Source organism: Cheilinus undulatus, linkage group 16 (assembly GCF_018320785.1).
Source record: "Cheilinus undulatus linkage group 16, ASM1832078v1, whole genome shotgun sequence".
Classification (NCBI taxonomy): domain Eukaryota; kingdom Metazoa; phylum Chordata; class Actinopteri; order Labriformes; family Labridae; genus Cheilinus; species Cheilinus undulatus.
Window position 1 is genome coordinate 37,922,396 of NC_054880.1, and position 17,968 is coordinate 37,940,363.

General features: G+C 40.0%; 1 protein-coding gene across 9 annotated transcripts in view; it reads left to right on the forward strand.

Annotated features, from left to right (window-relative positions):
• Positions 1 to 17,968, forward strand: part of ppp1r9a (protein phosphatase 1, regulatory subunit 9A) — a 106,392-nt gene that overhangs the window by 4,753 nt on the left and 83,671 nt on the right. For 8 of the 9 annotated variants that reach the window (XM_041809051.1, XM_041809055.1, XM_041809054.1 and 5 more), the window contains exon 2: positions 8,333 to 9,854. In XM_041809051.1, the coding sequence (XP_041664985.1) occupies positions 8,475 to 9,854 (1,380 nt within the window). In that variant the 5' untranslated portion in view covers positions 8,333 to 8,474. Of the gene's footprint in view, positions 1 to 6,858; positions 7,035 to 8,332; positions 9,855 to 17,968 lie in introns of those variants that run through there. The other variant, XM_041809053.1, reaches the window with a different exon arrangement.

Genomic DNA, 17,968 nt, shown 5'->3' on the forward strand with positions numbered 1-17,968 from the left:
TGGATTCAAACTTTCTTGTAGCTTTATGAATTCTTTACACACTACTGGCCTTGTGAAGCCTGTCAGTCACAAGCTTATGTACAACCCAAATTACAAAAAAGTTGGTGTGCTGTTTGAAATATAAATAAAGGCAGAATGCAATGATTTTAATGTTTTATTCACAATACAATATAACATATCAGATGTTGAAACTGAGTTTACCATTTCATGAAAATATTAGCTCACTCTGAATGTGATGGCAGCAACACATCTCCGAGTAGGGACGGGACAAAAAAAGGCTGGAAAAGTAAGTGGTACCAATGAAAAACAGCTGGAGGAGCTTTTTTGCAACTAATTAGGTTAATGGGAAACAGGTGAGGAACATGGCTGGGTATAAAAGGTAAATGTTAGCGAGGCAGAGTCTTTCAGATGTAAACATGGGTAGAGGTCTGTGAAAATAAACGACATCCAAAAATTGTGGAAATTATCAAAAAAATGTTCATCAGCGTAAAATTTTCAAGCCAGAATCTCGCCATGGTCAGTGTATTTTCTGGCTGTTTCATTCCTGGTTGAACCGAGCTTTAGAAATTGGGAGAAACTCCTGTTATTTTGTCTTTTCATTTTTGACAGAAAATGGAAAAAACTGGAGGAAAAAAGCTGTTTTCTCGATTTTTGTTTTCCTTTTTGACAGAAAATTGAAAAAAAAAAACAGAAAGAGAATAGGGTTAACTATTGTGTGCACAGAAAAAAAGTAAACAGAAAAATAATCAGAGTGAAAAAATACAAACAAACAAAAAACAACAAGCAGAGGAGTGTATGGATCCCTATGGTTTCTATTGTGTTATTAAACAGCCTGAATGGTTGATGGAACCTTTCAACCACACAACATAATCATAAGTTGAAAATCTACTCCTACTGTGTACATGGATAAATACCTCAAGCAGCCCAGGCTTACTATAATATAGTCCATTAAATCACCAGTACTTTACCATTAACATTATTTTTAACACAATGGATAGAGCAACTACGCCTATTATAATACTGTAAAACACTGTGTATGTAGGCTTAGCTAAATTTTGGCATGAGGTCTTTTATTTTGAAGTAATCACCTTTCCCAACGGGTCACATGATTTCCTTTTCCTCACGTATTTCATTAAAAGAACAGAATTGAAAAAAAAAAAAAAAAAAAAAACAAAACACTGGGCTGCTTTCTTAAAATTGTATTTAATTTTGTGACGGAAATGAATAAACAAGAAAACAGCTCATTTTTCCATTTTTGTTTTTGTTTTTTACATTTTCCTTCTCCCCCGATTTCTGAGGCTCGTTTCAACCAGGAAATGGAACTGCCAGAAAATACGCAGACCCATCATCTACAGTACATGATATCTAAAGATTCAGAGAATCTGGAAAAATCTCTGTGCAAGACCATCTTTGAGCCCTCGGGCAGCACTGCATTAAAAACAGGCATGAATCCGTACTGGAAATCACTGCATGGACTCAGGAACACTAACCGAATCATTGTCTGTCAACACAGTTTGCTGTGCCATCCACAAATGCAGGCTAAAGCTGTATCATGCAAACACAGCTGTCTTCTCTGAGCCAAAGCTCATTTAAAATGTGCTAAGGTAAAATGGAAAACTGTTCTGTGGTCAGATTAATTAAAATGTGAAAATCTTTTTGGAAACCTCAGACACCAGTCCAAGAGGAGAGGGACCATCCAGCTTGTTATCAGCTCACAGTTCAAAAGCCTGCATCTCTGATGTTGTGGGGTTGCATTAGGGCCTATGGTGTGGGCAGTACACATCTGGAAAAGCACTATCAATGCTGAAAAGTAGACGGAGGTTTTAGAGCAGCATATGCTCCCATCCAGATGTCTCCTTCAGGGAAGGCCTTGACTATTTCAGCAAGACAATGTTTAACCACATACCACATCCATCACAACAGCATGGCTTCACAATAGTCTGGGTGTTGAACTGGCTTGTTTGTAGTCCAGACCTTTCACCAATAGAAATCATTTGGCACATCATAAAAAGACAAATCTGGCAAAGAAGGCCAAAAATGTTGAGCCACTAGAGTCCTACATCAGACAAGAATTGGGAAACATTCCTCTCCCAAAACTGCTGCAACTGTTCTCCTCACTTCCCAGATGTTTACAGACTGTTGTTAAAAGAAGAGGGGATGCTACACAATGGTACACATCCCCTTGTCCCTACTTTTTTTGAGCTGCAATCAAATTTAAAATGAGTTACAAGTTTCACAATCAGATACAGTGCTTAAAAAAATTATTAGACCACCACCCAAAGTAAGGTTTATGCCACAGCTGCCCTAAATTAACAGCATTGGTAATTACCAAAATCATTTTTTATGTTTCTGCAATGGTTAATACACAAATATGTAGAAGCTCTTTAACCCAAATGATATTTTTAATGCTAAAATATAATTATTATTGTTATCCATGAATTTTCAAATTTACTGATTTACAAAAAAACTGAAGAAATAGTAAAGCACATTATTATTTCTTGGTTAATATGTCAAATTATAGTTATTTACCTGCATTACTGAACAGAAAATGTAGTTTTAGTGGTTGAATGTTATACTTAAATAATTTCTGACTTCTCATAAAAGCCCAGTGAGCCGGCTCAAATTTGGGTATAAAAAGGTGAATTAAGTTTGAAATTCCTCATTCCTGTTCAAAGTGGTAAAATGTTTTTAGGTTTTAGTTTTAAACAAGTTTTTGGAAGATTTCTAAAATATTTATGTTTTCTTGTTTTTATGAGAGGTGGTCTAATAAATTTGTTAAGCACTGTATGTTTATGTTCTAATGTGAATAAATATGGGTTTATGAAATCTGAAAATAATTGCACTCTTTTTCATTTACATTTTACACGGCGTTCCAACTTTTTTGGGAATCAGAATTGTACAAAGAACACCTCACCAGGATTTGACCTCCAGTTGCCGGCTGTTAGAGGGCACAGACATGTCAGAGGAGTCTGCTCCAATCTGTCCCACCCCCCTGCAGAGACCGTCCTAGCAGACAGATGGTCAGGGGTTTGGCCCCTTGCCTCCAAGTCAGGCCTGCTAAAGGGCCAAGGGACCCTTAATTCCCCCCTTATCCTCCCTTGAAGTCAGCCACCACCAAAGAGGGCACTGTGATCACACAGAAAAGCATCCTAATTCTCCCTCACATGCTGACAGTGCTCTCTGCTTGGGCTTTGATAAATTTAGGTTGGAAACCAGATTCATGGCTTCCTCTGTGCGGATAAACACAGTGCCATCCATTACATGTGCTCTGCAGTGAGAAGTTATTCAGTTCTTTCACCCTCCCTCCTTTTCATCCCCTTTAGATTATTTTTAGGTTGCTTAGCAACATCTTCACATAGCAAGTGTTTGGACTTGTATGAATGCTCTATAGGTGATGGACAAAGACAACAGCATACCCTACTTGGAAAGAAGACGGTCACCACTTTGGTCTAATTTTGTGTGTTTTGATTACAGTTCGGTTCTGTTTAACACAGTCTGCAGTGTGATTAGATTTACACTGTAAAAGTCCTGAATTTGCTTTACTGAGCATTTAAGGATGCAACAATCCCACTCTCCTCACTCTGTTGCTAGATGTACAGTATGTAAGAGTTGGTTATTTTTAGCTGATACTCAGCACCAACCTTGCAAAGAAGATGGATTTGCCTGTCTGTCATCAGGCAGATCCATGCAGTGGATTAATGAAACAGTGTATCTGGCATGTCAGGTAAACACACATTTAACATTTTTTTCTATATTTAAAATACTGCTAAAAAATAATCTTGTGGTTGAAAGTAAACAGTGAGCAGTACTAGCCTACCTTACATATGAAAAAATCAATATGCTAAACGCCCCTGCTCAGATAGAGTTCACAGCTGACTCAAATGATTACATAATAATGTAAATGGCACATTTTGGCAGAATATTACTGTACAAATCTATAAATGAGATTAGCATTATGGAATTTAAGAAGGTAGCAAATAAATCATTAACATCTCATTCATATTTAAGCTGCACATACAGGCTTTAATCTGTCAAATCACACTCATTCATAATGAATTACAATTTTAAAAATGAAATTCCTAACTTGAATTTTTTACTTGTGAATCATTGATGTAAGCAACAATTTCCTGTAAGCTATTATAGCAATTTAAAACTCATTTTATTACCTTTGGGTTTGTATTAAAACAATCAAGTATTGATGAAGCTTCTTGTGCGGTAGTGGTTCACATAAAATGAGTCCTATGTTCTAAGATATTATTTTTAAGATCAGATCTCAGATGTTTATTATTATAAAGTTTTGGAATATTAATGTACATGTGGAAAAGAGCAAGCATTAAAAATAGGAATGCATGATTAATCGGCATACTGATGTCAGATATTGGCTTAAAAAGTGACTTTTCAATATCAACAGTTATGAAAAATTTGACAACAATACAACTGATTTTTGGCTGTAAACATCTGCTTTTATCAGCTGTAATTGGAGTATGAACAAATAAGTAAGTGGAGTTTTAGGCTGGACCCACAGACCTCTGTAGGCTGAAGGGTTTTTCTTTGTTCATCATTATTCCTTACACTTTAAAGTCTGTTTTAAGGACTGAAATTTGTTAATTTCTTCATCCTCAAACGTTGAATTGTGTGTTATAACAGACCTTTTTTCCTTTGAGCCCCCCTTACTTATATCATAGAGGAGCTGAGGACCCACTCAAACAAATAATGACACATGGATGTCAAAAATTAGCATCAAATTTAAAAGTTTTAATTGTTCAAATCTATATAAAATAGCCCCACTCAAAGGTTTTCTTATCAAGAACCTTAGAACCTGAATGAACTATTCATGTTTTATTATGATTTTAGTGATAGTATCAGTGAATCTAAGGGGGTCCCAGATCCCAGGTTGGGAACCAGTGTGTTATAGGACTGAAGTTTTACGTCTGAACTGCATCCATATTGTTATTGGATAAAGTTATCAGCATCTCAGATATCTACAAATATCCAATATCATGAACTGCTTTTTTAAAAGTCTGTTTAAAAGTTGCATATAGGCAAATATAGACTTGATGTTATGGTTGTGGCCTCTTTAGCAGCTAACTTTGATGGACAGAGGCTTTCATTTAATTAAATGTGCATGTACTGTTTGTACAGTGCCTATAAAAGGATTCACCCCCTTGGATGTTTTACCCTTTCATTGATTATATACATCGGTCAATATAATTTGACTTTTAATTACCCCAAATAAATCCTCTTTAATGCCAAAGTGAAAATAAATTTCTACAAAGTAATGTAAATGAAATAAAAATATAATGGTAAGTGACTTCAGTAATATTTATGCCCAACAGGCCAATACAGTATATAGTAGGTGCACCTAAGATTCAGAGACCTTTACAAGCCTTTCAGGCCGGCTGCCAGGAAGCATCCCCACAGCATGATGCTGCCACCACCATGCTCCACAGTGGGCATTGGGGTGTCCGCCAAAGGGTCTCATCTGATGGTGAAAAAGTACCATTTTGGTCTCATCAGCTCAAAGAACTTTCTTCCACTTGACCATGGACTCTCCCACATGCCTTTTGGTGAACCCAAAAGGCATGTGGGAGAGTTTTCTTCAACAGTGGGTTTCTCTATGCTACTCTCCCACAAAGCTTTGACTGTTGAAAACCCCAGGCAATAGTTGTTGTTGTATGCAGAGTCTCTCCCTTCTCAGCTGCTGAAGCTTGTAACTCCTTCACTAGTCTCCTTCTTGCACGGTCACTCAAGTTGTGAGGCTTTCCTGATCTAGGCAGATTTACACATGTGCCATATTCCTTCCATTTCTTGATGACGGATTTAACTGAACTCTGATGGATGTTCAGTGCCTTGGATTTTTTTTTTTTTTTTGCATGCATCCCTAGACTTATACTTTACCATCATAAGTCTGCTCATCACCGATGAGCCATATTTCAATGCTAATACTATTAAACTGTTATATCTGGATGCAGCAGGACTTTTAACACTAAGAACTATTTCTTCTTTTTTGCTCTAAATTCCCAGCACCTGTAAAGCTTGTCCATTAAGTAAATGGACAGAAAAATATTGCCTTTTGCAGAATTTACTTATGAGCTTTCTGCCATTTTATGTATATATTCAAGAACATGGTAGTAACAAATTTCCCCTCCATCCTGAAATGAAATTAATCGATAGGAATTTCGTTTCTGCTTTCTAAAATTTAAAATTACTTTATTTGCAATATTTCTCTTGCATTAAATAAATCTGGTGGGACACTTGCTCTGGCAGTTGTTTAGTGGTGATAAGATGAATTTTAGTAGTGCTCTGGCACTCCTAAAAAGGGTTTAGACCTGCCCATGTGCAGCAGTAGAAACACTTATTCATCATTATTTGTGGGGATAATTTATATTCATCTAAAACTTGCACGTGGGCCCTCTGGTGGTCTTTAACCACATTTTCAGACTCCCTAATTTGAACACCCATCACATACCCTCCGTGGTCCTTGACCCTTTCCACCCCACCCAGAGCCCATTGATGAACAATAAGCAGTCAGTAAAGTTACAGTGGCTATGTGCTGGTATTTATGCCACACTGCAGCTCACTGAAACCCCCTCCGCCCCGCAGATTATCGGACCAAACCATTGCAGCATTTCCAGGTTTTAGCACCTGTCACATGAGGCTTTACATTTGCAAACCTGCGGCTATCATTCCAGCTGGGTGTATTTACTTTACTGTACTGCAGCAGCTTATGTGGCTGTGCCGTCCTGCTAACGCTGCCACAGTGCAGCTCTCGGTGAGATGAGCTGCCAAACCGCACCGACACCCCTACAGTGCGACTGGCAGCATCACCCACTGCCTGCAATGGCGTTGTAGCGGCTCCAGTGTATCCAAACCTTCCTGTAGTGGCGGTCCGGTCCGGGACTATTCACGATCGTGGGAGAGATGTGTTGTTTTTTCAAAGGTTTTGCATCGAGAGCATCTATATTCTACCCCAGTTTTCCCTCTGGATTACAGTTTATTTGTATCACGCGTCAAGCGAAGCCGGAGCCATGAATGTAAGTCTTTTGTTTTTGTAACACCGGAGCAACATCGCTGTGGTTTTGTGGTTAACAGTTAACTTCATGGAGGAAATCGATCGTTTTATATGTTTACCAATGCATGAATCTGCACATGAGGCGAGTATAAGTGAAAAACATGTTTAATAGTGTCAAACAGAGGAAACCTGAGCTGTCATGTTGTGTGCGGTGTGGCTGATGTGCGGCTCCGTGTTTGTCTCATCCCACTAACACAATGATAAAGCCTCATTTCATATTTCATTTTTAACCCCTAAGTTTTGTCTTTTTCTTCCATGCAGCGAAAGCTGCTCCCCAGGTTAAAACAGATGCATGTTTGCACAAGGATTTCTCATAGGTGATATAGACCGGCAGGAGTCCAGCGTGGTGAATGATGAATATTGAAACAGGACATTTAGGCTTCAGCCTCTGCTGCTGCTGCTGCATCCATACCATTCAGGCTGCTGGCTCCAGCACAACTTAGATTAATGGATTCTCTGAGTCCCAATGGATTTTATTTTTCATAACAGCCTTGTTGTGTCACATTTTATCTCCGGGATAAAGCAGGATTAAACATTTATGTTTGTATATATATGGTATATTTCACTACATCCCTGCTCTATCTATGGTATTGTTATGGAGGCAGCTGCACAATCTATCTATTTAGACAGCAAATCTTTCACATGAAGTCAAGCCTTGTTTATTTGTTCCTGGTGTCAAGTAGTTTTAGTGTAATTAATAGCATTTATTCCCCAATAGTACAGGCTGTAACTATCAATCTATACCTTGTCTGAGGGTTGGCATTTACCTCTGTAATGTGGCTGACACTTCTGAGAGCTGCGGGATGTGGCTGGGTACAAGGGTAACAGCTTACTGTAGTAAACAGTGGGAGGTAAAAGAGAAGAATAAGAAACAAGACAATAATTTTCCAACAACATAGCACCAACGAACAAGAAAGAGCTCACATTCTTGCCATGATGAGTATTGATTAGAGAAGGTAAATAGTGCAGCACTCCTGAAAAGGCAACATCATCAGTGTGCTTTTAGAGTCCAATAGGCTTTCATAACAAGTTCTCTATGTCCTGCATCAGCATCTGTAATTCATTCGGCTCCAGTGCATCTGAATTGTGTTGTTGTTGGAAGGTCAGCACAATCAATTTTCACACTTGTAACCTTCACTTGTTATTATAACCCTTTCAGTTTATGTAATGTTATTGTGCAAATAGATATCTTATGATCTCTAAGTCATGCAGCGTTGCAGAATAATTCTATCTGTATAACATCTTCTCTTATCTGTGCAGGTGTGAATGGGCCTACAGGAGCCATATCATCAGCTGGATCAGATTAGGCAGTGCTGCGGTAGGTCAAACTAGACTCCTAGCTCCCACTTTCTAATGAGGCCACGGCGATGCTGACATCCCCTCTGAATCCAAAGACGACATCATGCTGAAGACGGAGGCCTCGGGGGAGAGGACCAGCCTCCGAAGTGCCTCCCCCCACCGCAATGCCTACCGGGCCGAGTTTCAGGCCCTCAAGAAGGCCTTTGACCAGCCTCGGATTGACGGAGACTCCAAGCCTGAGCGGGTCAAACAACCAAGGGGCCGCCAATATGGGGCCCACGTCAGCCGCATTAAAGACATGTTCATGCAGCTGGGCTCGGAAAATGCGGCACCTAAGACCAAGGGTCCTGATGATTCCTCGCCGCAAAAACTCGTCAAGCCTACAAACTTTATCAACAAGGCCGACGGATCAGTAATAAAGTTGCAGCATTCCTCCTCATCTGAAAGGATCGGAGGTGCTGGAGCAAAGTTCTCTGAAACCAGGAAGCTGTTTGAGCAGCAGTCACGTGACCAATCCCAGTCGCCGGTCTTTCCATTAGGACGAGATAAACGAGGTTCACACGAGCACCTTGATGACTGGCGGGGTGCGAGGTCTAACCGAGGCAGTACGGACTCCTTGGACTCACTTTGCTCAAGAACGGAAGCCTCTTCACCAACTGTGAGTCAACTCAGCGCTGTTTTTGAAAACGCCGACCATAACAACCAAGGTATTCACTACAGAGGAGTCACCAGAAGGGCCCTATACTCACCAGACGGTTTCCACAGGCATGGAGGTGACGTCAGCGAGGATGATTCAAGACAGTCTCCAGTTCGAAGCTTCCGAACAAAGTTAGGGGGGAAGATTCCGACATCTTCCTCTGCTGAGGACCTTCTGAGCCAGAGTCCAGTTAGAGAGAGTTCAGAGCTCAAACCAGTAGTAAAAGAGGAGGAAACCCAAGACAAAACAAACAAGGCTGACATTACAAGTGGAAGCAGACGGCGTCTCCCTGGGGTCACCACCAATGGAAGCCAGGTCAACGGTTCTTGTGAAGAGGACGAGAAACCGACAGAAACAAGAAAACATGCTGGAGATCTAGGGGTGTCCAAACCTTCAAAACCCCCAGATGATGCTGTGATTACCAACAAAGCTTTTGAAGATGCAACCCCTGAGCCATTACCAACTCCGACTACCCCAGCTGGAGAGAGCCAGGAGGACGGTTCAAGAGAAGACAAGCCATCAGAAGAATCCCCCAAGAACGAGGCGGAGGAGCCTGAGGAGGAATACACTGGGAATGAGCGGGTGATTTTTAACGCAGACGGGGACGCCTGTTACCAGGGATGGGGAGAAAGCTGCACAGATCCCGAGGATGACCTCTATGGAGACGATGAGGATATTGTCTACGACCCTGGCTCTGACGTGACGGAGATCCCGGGTCTACCGCAAGAAAACCAAGACGACATCCCTCCAAAGAGGAAGATCCGCTTCAGCACTTCCCCCATCACAGTAAGTCAAACAAAACTGTTAGAAAAGCTTTAATTGTGTAAACCCAGTGAACACAATCCAACATAAAAGCCCTTGTGCAGCTCTTATCAGAAGTAGGTTAAAACAACAGAGAGGTGATATATTCAGAGCCTCCTTTTGTATGGGCTTTATTTATAGTCTCTATTCAACTACTCATTATAGTTGGCTTTGTAGTTTTCACTTACATTTTTATGAGGTCATAAGATCATGATAAAATGATCTGACATCTGTAATCTTTATCCTTTTAAGACTTTTGTAGTCTGGTTTCGTTTCAAATCTGTATTGTACATAATCCGCTAGACGTTATTTTAATCAGCAGATGATTATATAGTGTGGCTGTTGCTCTCTGATTGCACGGGTTGTTGCTTCTTTATGATGCAGAGCTTGAGGGTCAAAACACCGTCCTCTGGGACATTGACGTGTTCGTAAGCAGAACATCTGTGCATGTGTTAGTCATGCTGGTTTTGCACCCACACATTTTTCACACAAGATACTGTGCTCAGTGTTGTTGGTCTTGAGCAGTCATATCTCTGCTTTTTAACCAAGGAAGCATTTTATTGAGCTGTTGGAGAAAGTATTCAATACCTTTTATCAGTAGAGTAAGCATAAATCTGTGCAAAATGAAGTGAAGAGAGTATAGTGGCATATAAACTTAGCACAAGAAGTGAGGAAATTTGTGTTTGGTAGATTATTTCTGTGTTGTTACAATGCTTCTTGACAATGAGTCCTATACAGTTAGAAAGCCTGTTTATTTCCTGTTTAAATGGTGCCACGTTAGTGAAGAACATGCATTTGTGGGATGAGCAGCAGAGCTGAGGGCGTGGGTTGCACTCATGAAAAATTTGCCAAATCTTTTCTGCCAATGCCAAACATCTTATTCTGCTGTTGCTACTGACTCTTTTTTCAGAGTCAATGATGACAATCAGGTCCCTGATTGTCATCCTGTTTGTTAAATGAATAAATTTAAAAATTATCAGCATGTTTTTTTTCTTCAGACTTCAATCATCCAATCTACCGAATAACACCAATCAAGAGTCACTGGTAGAATAAGCTGTTTGGCATTGGCAGTGAAGATTTGGCAAATTTCTCATGGGTGCCACCCACATCCTCAGCTCTGCTGCTCATCCAACAAATGCTTGCTCCTTACAAATATGGCACCATTTAAAAGGAAATAAACAGACTTTCTAAAGATATAAGACTTATTGCTGAGAAGCATTGTTACAACACAGACATAATCTACCAATTTCGTGCTTGAGTTTGTTTGTGTGTGTGCGTTGCTGCAAAAGATTGCATGTATTTTTATCCAACTTGAGTTATTGTAGACGCTATGAAGGAGGTAAATACATCAAAATGTGGTTTTAACCTTACAAAATATATTATTTTGTTTGAATTGCAGCTGCAAGGCTCACTTCCTGTCAACAAGTTATTTCTTGTTTTATTCTCTTATTAAAAATCGCATTATGGTAGTATTTGTTACATCATCTGCTTTGAAGTATTTATTCTCTGTTTACAATGCTGAGCTGCAAACAATGCAGCCAGTGTTCGTGGAATTTGGAAGATGGATTTGCAAGATTATGTGAAATATTTTTCAGTCTTTATCCTGGAGAATTCAGAATCAGTGAGCTTAACATTCTTAGTAATCAATATTTGTGGCCTTCTTATTTAATCAGTGTCACTTATTTGTTCTTTCTATTTTTAGCCTGTTTACTTAGAAGCATTTTGCACACAGTTGTAACATGCGTGAGCAGAACAGCCGTGGTTTATAGTTTTAAGGATTTTGTGTTTGATATCTTAAGCTAAGACAAACATGCTACAGGTTGAGGAACAATCCTATTAACATGCTGTAACGAACCAGAACAATTAGCCCAGTTATTCTGAGGAGAAAACGTGATGTTGGCTCACTAATTACCCAGAGCTGTCTCTTTAATTAGCTTCTTTCTCTTTTTATCCCTTGCAGAACTTGCCACACGTGCATAAAAACACCCACGATAAGGCATATATTTTCACAAGGATTCACTCTTATGTAATGTAGCGTACACAAATAGACTGGATCAAGACTTTTTAGTGATATATTGACAGAAATAGTCTTTGATTCGTGACAGAGTGGCAATTGAGCAAGGTAATTTTTTAAATAGTCAAAATCAGCATGAAGGAGTTGGTAAATATGTTTCTCTGATGTCTGTTTTTTTTAGAGACGTCTGTTTTCTATGACAAAGGCTGACACTTGCTCATCATATAGAATATTCAAAAGAAGCACTGCCCCCTCCTTTACACAGAGGCACAAGCATAATTAGACATGCACCCCTCCCACTTCTCCATCATACACCCCCCTCCTCTCTGCACAGAAGGAACAAACAGGGTTCTGTCTTTTGTTCGTCTATATGGTGAAAGGAACAAAGCTATTTTCTCAGCCCCTCGGCCCCGCACGAGTCCGGCTTGACCCTGTGGGCGGAGACAGCAGGGAAGACCTTAGAAAGAAAAAAAAATGTTTATAATCTAATACTTAACGTTCCCTCCCCTTCATATAATATTTCTTAGTCGTGCCCTGTAAAGCGGATAAATAATTTCAACATCCCAGCTTTGAGAGCTTATTTGATTTAGAAATCATCTTGGCAACCACAAGGAGAAGATGAAACGCAACCAGCTTACGGCAAAATGTTGTAAACAAGCAATGGATGTATGTTTGAGACGGAGGATGCAGATGCAAAAAACGCCTTTTGTTGACATCTCTAGCTTATGAATCTAGTTTTTATCCATTCTAACACCACGTTGCTCATTGCTTGGTATTCACATTGGTTAGCATCTGGCACAGAAGTGCAGACGTCACAAATATCCATACCCTTTTTAACCAAAACAATGAAAAACACAGCCACATCATTCACATCAGGAAGAATTTAAGACTACATGGACCAGAGGAGGCACAATTCAGGATCACGTGATCTCAGGAGAAACAGATCAACCACAAAAACACTCAAAAGCAGGCTGTAAGTAGTCTGAATGGAGGTGCCAGTGTCAGTAGAGCAGGTGTCCCATGCATGTCTGTGATGCATTGGTTGCAAGCTTGAACCTTTGGTGCATTTCTACCCCCACACTCTCCTCCTTACATTTCTGTCACTCTTCGGTTGTCAATGCAGGCAAAAGGCCAAACATGTTTGGATGACAGTAAGGTATAATGCACATTCAGTATAAGTTTTTCTGTCCTTCAGGAATAGAAGGGGGGAAGAGGAGGCATTGTGCCTTAGCCTCATGGCTAAAATGTTTAGCATTGTTTTGAAGCATCATTAGTGGCTGTCTTCTTACTAGCTGATTTTGAAAGTGCTGACATACTCATCCAGCCTGAATGTTCTCTTGAAAAAAAGCCTTTTCTGTTCATGGAGGTTGATACATGGAGCTCTTTACTTACAAAACACAAACTGGCTCCTGACTGCAATCAATTTAAGCTGAGCCTGAAACAGCTTTTAAAGAGGGCTCAGCCATGCAGTCATGTATGATGTTTTGCTTCCTGTTTACAGTTTATTGCACTGCTGTGCAGTGCTGTGGGGAAAATTTTTGAGGAAGCCAAGTGAGAGACAACATCTTGAATGTACACTCACAGGGAGTGATGTTGCTGCTTTAAGAGGAAATATTAAGTCACCAGATGCACTATTAGCTCCAGTGTTACACACAGTTGTAGTTGTAGAGCTTGCAGGGGCTAAATAATTATAATCTCATCAAGTCAGGTAACTTTGCCACAAATTAGGTCAAATTAGCTTGGGCTAGATAAGTGCTTTAATGTCTTGCATCAGTAAAGATTTGAAAAAGCATTCTACAGCTTTAGAATATTAAATATGAAGCAGTTTAGGTATGGCCTCATGAGGTTGCACAGGTCCAATTTTGCAAATCCACACTCACATTAACCTGCAGAACTCAGAACCAAACCCTGACCCACTTCCTACTGTTATCCCAGTAAATACCTGGATCCACCTGGACCTGTGAATAGTAGAACACGATTGATATGAACTGTGACTGAATACAATGCTTACTTACAGGCTAGATGTGATTTTGTGCCCTCAACTTTGCCTGGAAGGCAGCGGGTGCTTGGAAGGCACCTCCCACCCTCCAACCATCTTCCAATCAGGTGAAGTCATGAGCTTAACCTCTCATCCAATCACCAGTCACCATTGTATCATGCGAGCCAGCTTGCCAATTCTCCAAACAACTATGCTAGCTTGCTTGCTAGCTTCAGTACGAGGCACATATTTGTTAATATTAGCTACATCAACAATGTCATAGATTAAAAATAAACAAGCAAACAAAATTAGCCCAGTTGAATCTTTTTAGCAAATTAAGAGAAGCATATTTATTTGGTAAGCATGTAAATGCCTTCTAGGATGCTTAGTAACTTATTATATAGAGCCTAGCTGACTTAAAGGCAGCTAAAGACATGTACATGTCTCCCAGGCTGATTGTACCTGCTCCCTTCCAGGCAGCCCATTGGTAGTAAACTGATAGGCAGCTAGGTATAGTTTTAGTCTTCCAGGCTGCCTATAGCTATTTGCCAGGCAGCCTGTTGGTTGTGGTTAACTGGGCCAAGGAGCTGCCAAGCAGGCAGCTAGTGTGTTGCCTGGAGGGAAAGTGCTAGCTATGCCTGGCTTCCTGGAAGTTATCCATTTCCACAGTTATCCACAGCCAACAAGCTAGGAGTTAGCTAGTACACACAGGCAGCCAAGACAGCAAAAACTATAACAGTCTTACATCCATCCACAACCAACAGGCTGCCTGGCAGGTAGCCAGTATAAACAGCCTGAAAGACAGTAACATGTCCCTACCATGTCTCTAGCTGCCTTGAAGTCAACTAGGCTCTATATTATAAGTTACAAAGCATCCTAGAAGACATCTAGATGTCTACCAAGTAAAAACAGCTTCTCGTAATTTTCTAAGGAGATTCAACTTGGTGGATTTTGTTTGCTTGTTTGTTTAAATCTATGATATTGTTCAGAGTGGATTTCAGGTCGCTAATATTAACAAACTTATGCCTAATAGAGAAGTTAGCAAGCAAGCTAGCATAGCTGTCTGGGGAGGCGGTAAGGTTGCTGGTGATTGGACGAGAGGTTAAGCTCATGACTTCACCTGATTGGAAGGTGGTGCCCTCTTGGCAGCTACTGCCTTCCAGGCGAAGATGAGGGCACAAAACCATCAAGCTACATATATCCCCTCTTAATTGATTAAAGTGCTTTTCTTTTTCAGCAGCTGCACAATCAGTGTCCTAACAACAAGGGTGATACTGCATATTCCCTGACATTCACACACTTGTGCACTTGTGCACACAGATAAGCAGTGATAAATACGCTACAGTGCTGCACCTTTTCTTTCTCTCACACACACGTAAGCACAAGCATACAGCAATGATTGCATCCTTCTGGTAAAGCAACTGCCCACATGTATATAGTACAGCGAAAGACTGTGAAAGAACAAAACTCAAAACTTAGAACTGTGAGCGTTAGAAGCACTCAGGCTCCTATAATGCATTTGCTAAAGAACAAGTCCACATATGAGCTATGGAGAGAAAATATGCCCAAAATTGCCTCAAAGCCTAAGGGAACTAACTCTGATCAGACCTGACAGCATTTGCCTATTTAGATGTAAAAACCACGGTTGTTGTTGTCGTATATCTTAAGATTTTCTCTTTTTAAATTGCCCACATTTTTTTTAAATTTTCTACCCTACCCGTACACTTCCCATTTAATGGGAAAGGGAAATTTGGTATAAACCTACTCAAACTGTTGTGCTCAGGTGTTGAAGGGTTAACACTCTGGGGTCCCTCCAGAAAAAACTTACACTTAGGACCTCAGATTCCTTCAGGAAAAAGTGCTATAAAAATGATATAAATTAATATTTTTTCTGATTTCAAAGTTTAATCAACTTCGGCCCTAATCAGAACTATAAAGTTTTTATTCATTTTTTAAATATATTTTATATTTTCATGTCTTTTTGTCATTATAGTACCTCCTATTTTAAAAAGAAAAAATGCAAAATATAATTAAGCAATCTATATTTATATATAAAAAGTTTTTAGAGATTTGTTTGTGTCAGTGAATTGAAAACAACACTGATTTTGTTGCATTTTTATTTTTTGAGCAGTACAGGTTTAAATCAAAAACTCACACTTTGGACCCTTGAAACCCAAATGGATTCCTGCAGAAAAACGTGCTAAAAAAAATCACATGAATTAACATTTTTTCCCCTCTTTTAAAGATTAAATCTTTTCATAAGCTTTAATCCTAATCAGAACTATAAAGTTTTTATTAATTTTTCAATATTTATATATATTAAAGGACCCAGCTGGGTCTCAGGGCACCCAGAGGGTTAATTAAAAATCAGTGAATGTATTCCTATTAAGTTGTAACACACGCACATGTGTTGCAGAGGGATAAAATCTTGAACACTTTGGTGACACAGACTTTGTCTTTAGTTCCATTTGGTGGAATTTCCTTCTTTCAGTGTTTATGTTTAGGCCTTTTCTGCCTTTATTCCAATAGGACAGTGGAAAGAGTATGGGACGACGTTCAGAGGTGATCCATAGCCTGGATTTGAGCATGGGCTGTCTACTTCAAGGACAACAGCGCCCCATCAGGTGGAAACTCCCATTGTTCTAGATGGCAAATGAGCAAAGACCCTATAGATCAGGCTCAGCTGGACTTATTTATGCTAAACTTGTTTGAACATTTCACTCTTCGTAATAAACATTAGAGCATTAGTAGTGTTGCTGTAAGCATGCTAGCATGCTAATGATAGCATTTCGTAGCTCAGTGCTGCTGTGGGCACATCCTCACAGACAGTCTGCAGTAGCTGTGATCTCTCTGTGACTCTCAAGCACATTCAGTTTTTTTCTTTATCAAAGATTACTTCCACATCCTTTAACTCAGTTGTAACTTCCTGAATGACCCAGAGAGAAGTGACTGCTTCGAGCCACCCGAGGCAAAGGCAAGCCTGCCCACCCGAAGGCGTTGACCTACAGAGCGAGAATCAGATCTCATGTTCATTCAAGCAACTGGTTTTATCCTTGGCATTAGTACCTCTCGTCCCAGACAGTATAGCTTTTAGTATCAAAGTATGTTCAGTCTTCCATCCCACTTTTGATCTTCTGTCGTCAGAGTACATTCTGTGCAGCTGATACGACATTGAGAACGGATTTTTTTTTATCCTGAGGCATCATGCACATCTCAGACAGTGTTCAGCTCCCCTTTGTGGATCTCTAAGGGCTTCAATTTTAAGCCTTGATCACAACAAATCCCAAAAGCTTTTATTCGTCTCACACTTGTTGCATATTTTTTTGTACCTTGCACTGATTTTTCCCTCTCTGTGTTGAGCAGCACACCATGAGTTTGACAGAAGAAGTCTTCTCCCTCTGCATGCATTCTGCTGTGCCCGTCTCCTCTTGTTTTCCCCTCTCTCCCTCTCTACGTGAATGGCATTTATATCATCTTTTTAATGATACTTTTTGTGCCTTAAGAGCAACAGCTTTTTCATCAGCGAAGACATGGTGATATCTTAATGGAATTAAGCAGATGTGATGAGTAGAGCACCAGTTAAATGGCTGCTGAAGTGGCTCTGCAATCAGCCCCTTTGGCTCCATGCTGTGTGTTGCAGAATCAGACACACTGATGTTTGTCCATTAGAATGTGAGGCTGCTCTGTTAGTTGAAAGCTGAGTGGCATAGATTTGAGCTCAAAGCCATAATCAATATGATAATGTTTGTCACTACTCTTCTCGGTTGCAATGTTTTGTGGCTCAGAGACTTTTTCATCTTCTTGTGTCATTTACAATATGTTCTGACTGAGGTTTGGGGTGGATGGGCACTGACAAAAAGTTGAACATTCATTTTAATTGGGCCACATGCCAGTTGTAAAATCGGCACATGGCCATCCATACCTTTGAATGTGTCGACTCATCCGCCGTTCTACAGCCCAAGTCGGGGGTGTTTTTATTACAGCCCCAAAAAAGTTAGGGCACTGTGTAAATGTAATTGAAAACAGAATGCAATGATTTTCAGATCTCATAATAGAACATAACATATCAGTTGTTGAAACCAAGACAAGCCTTGTTTACCACTGTGT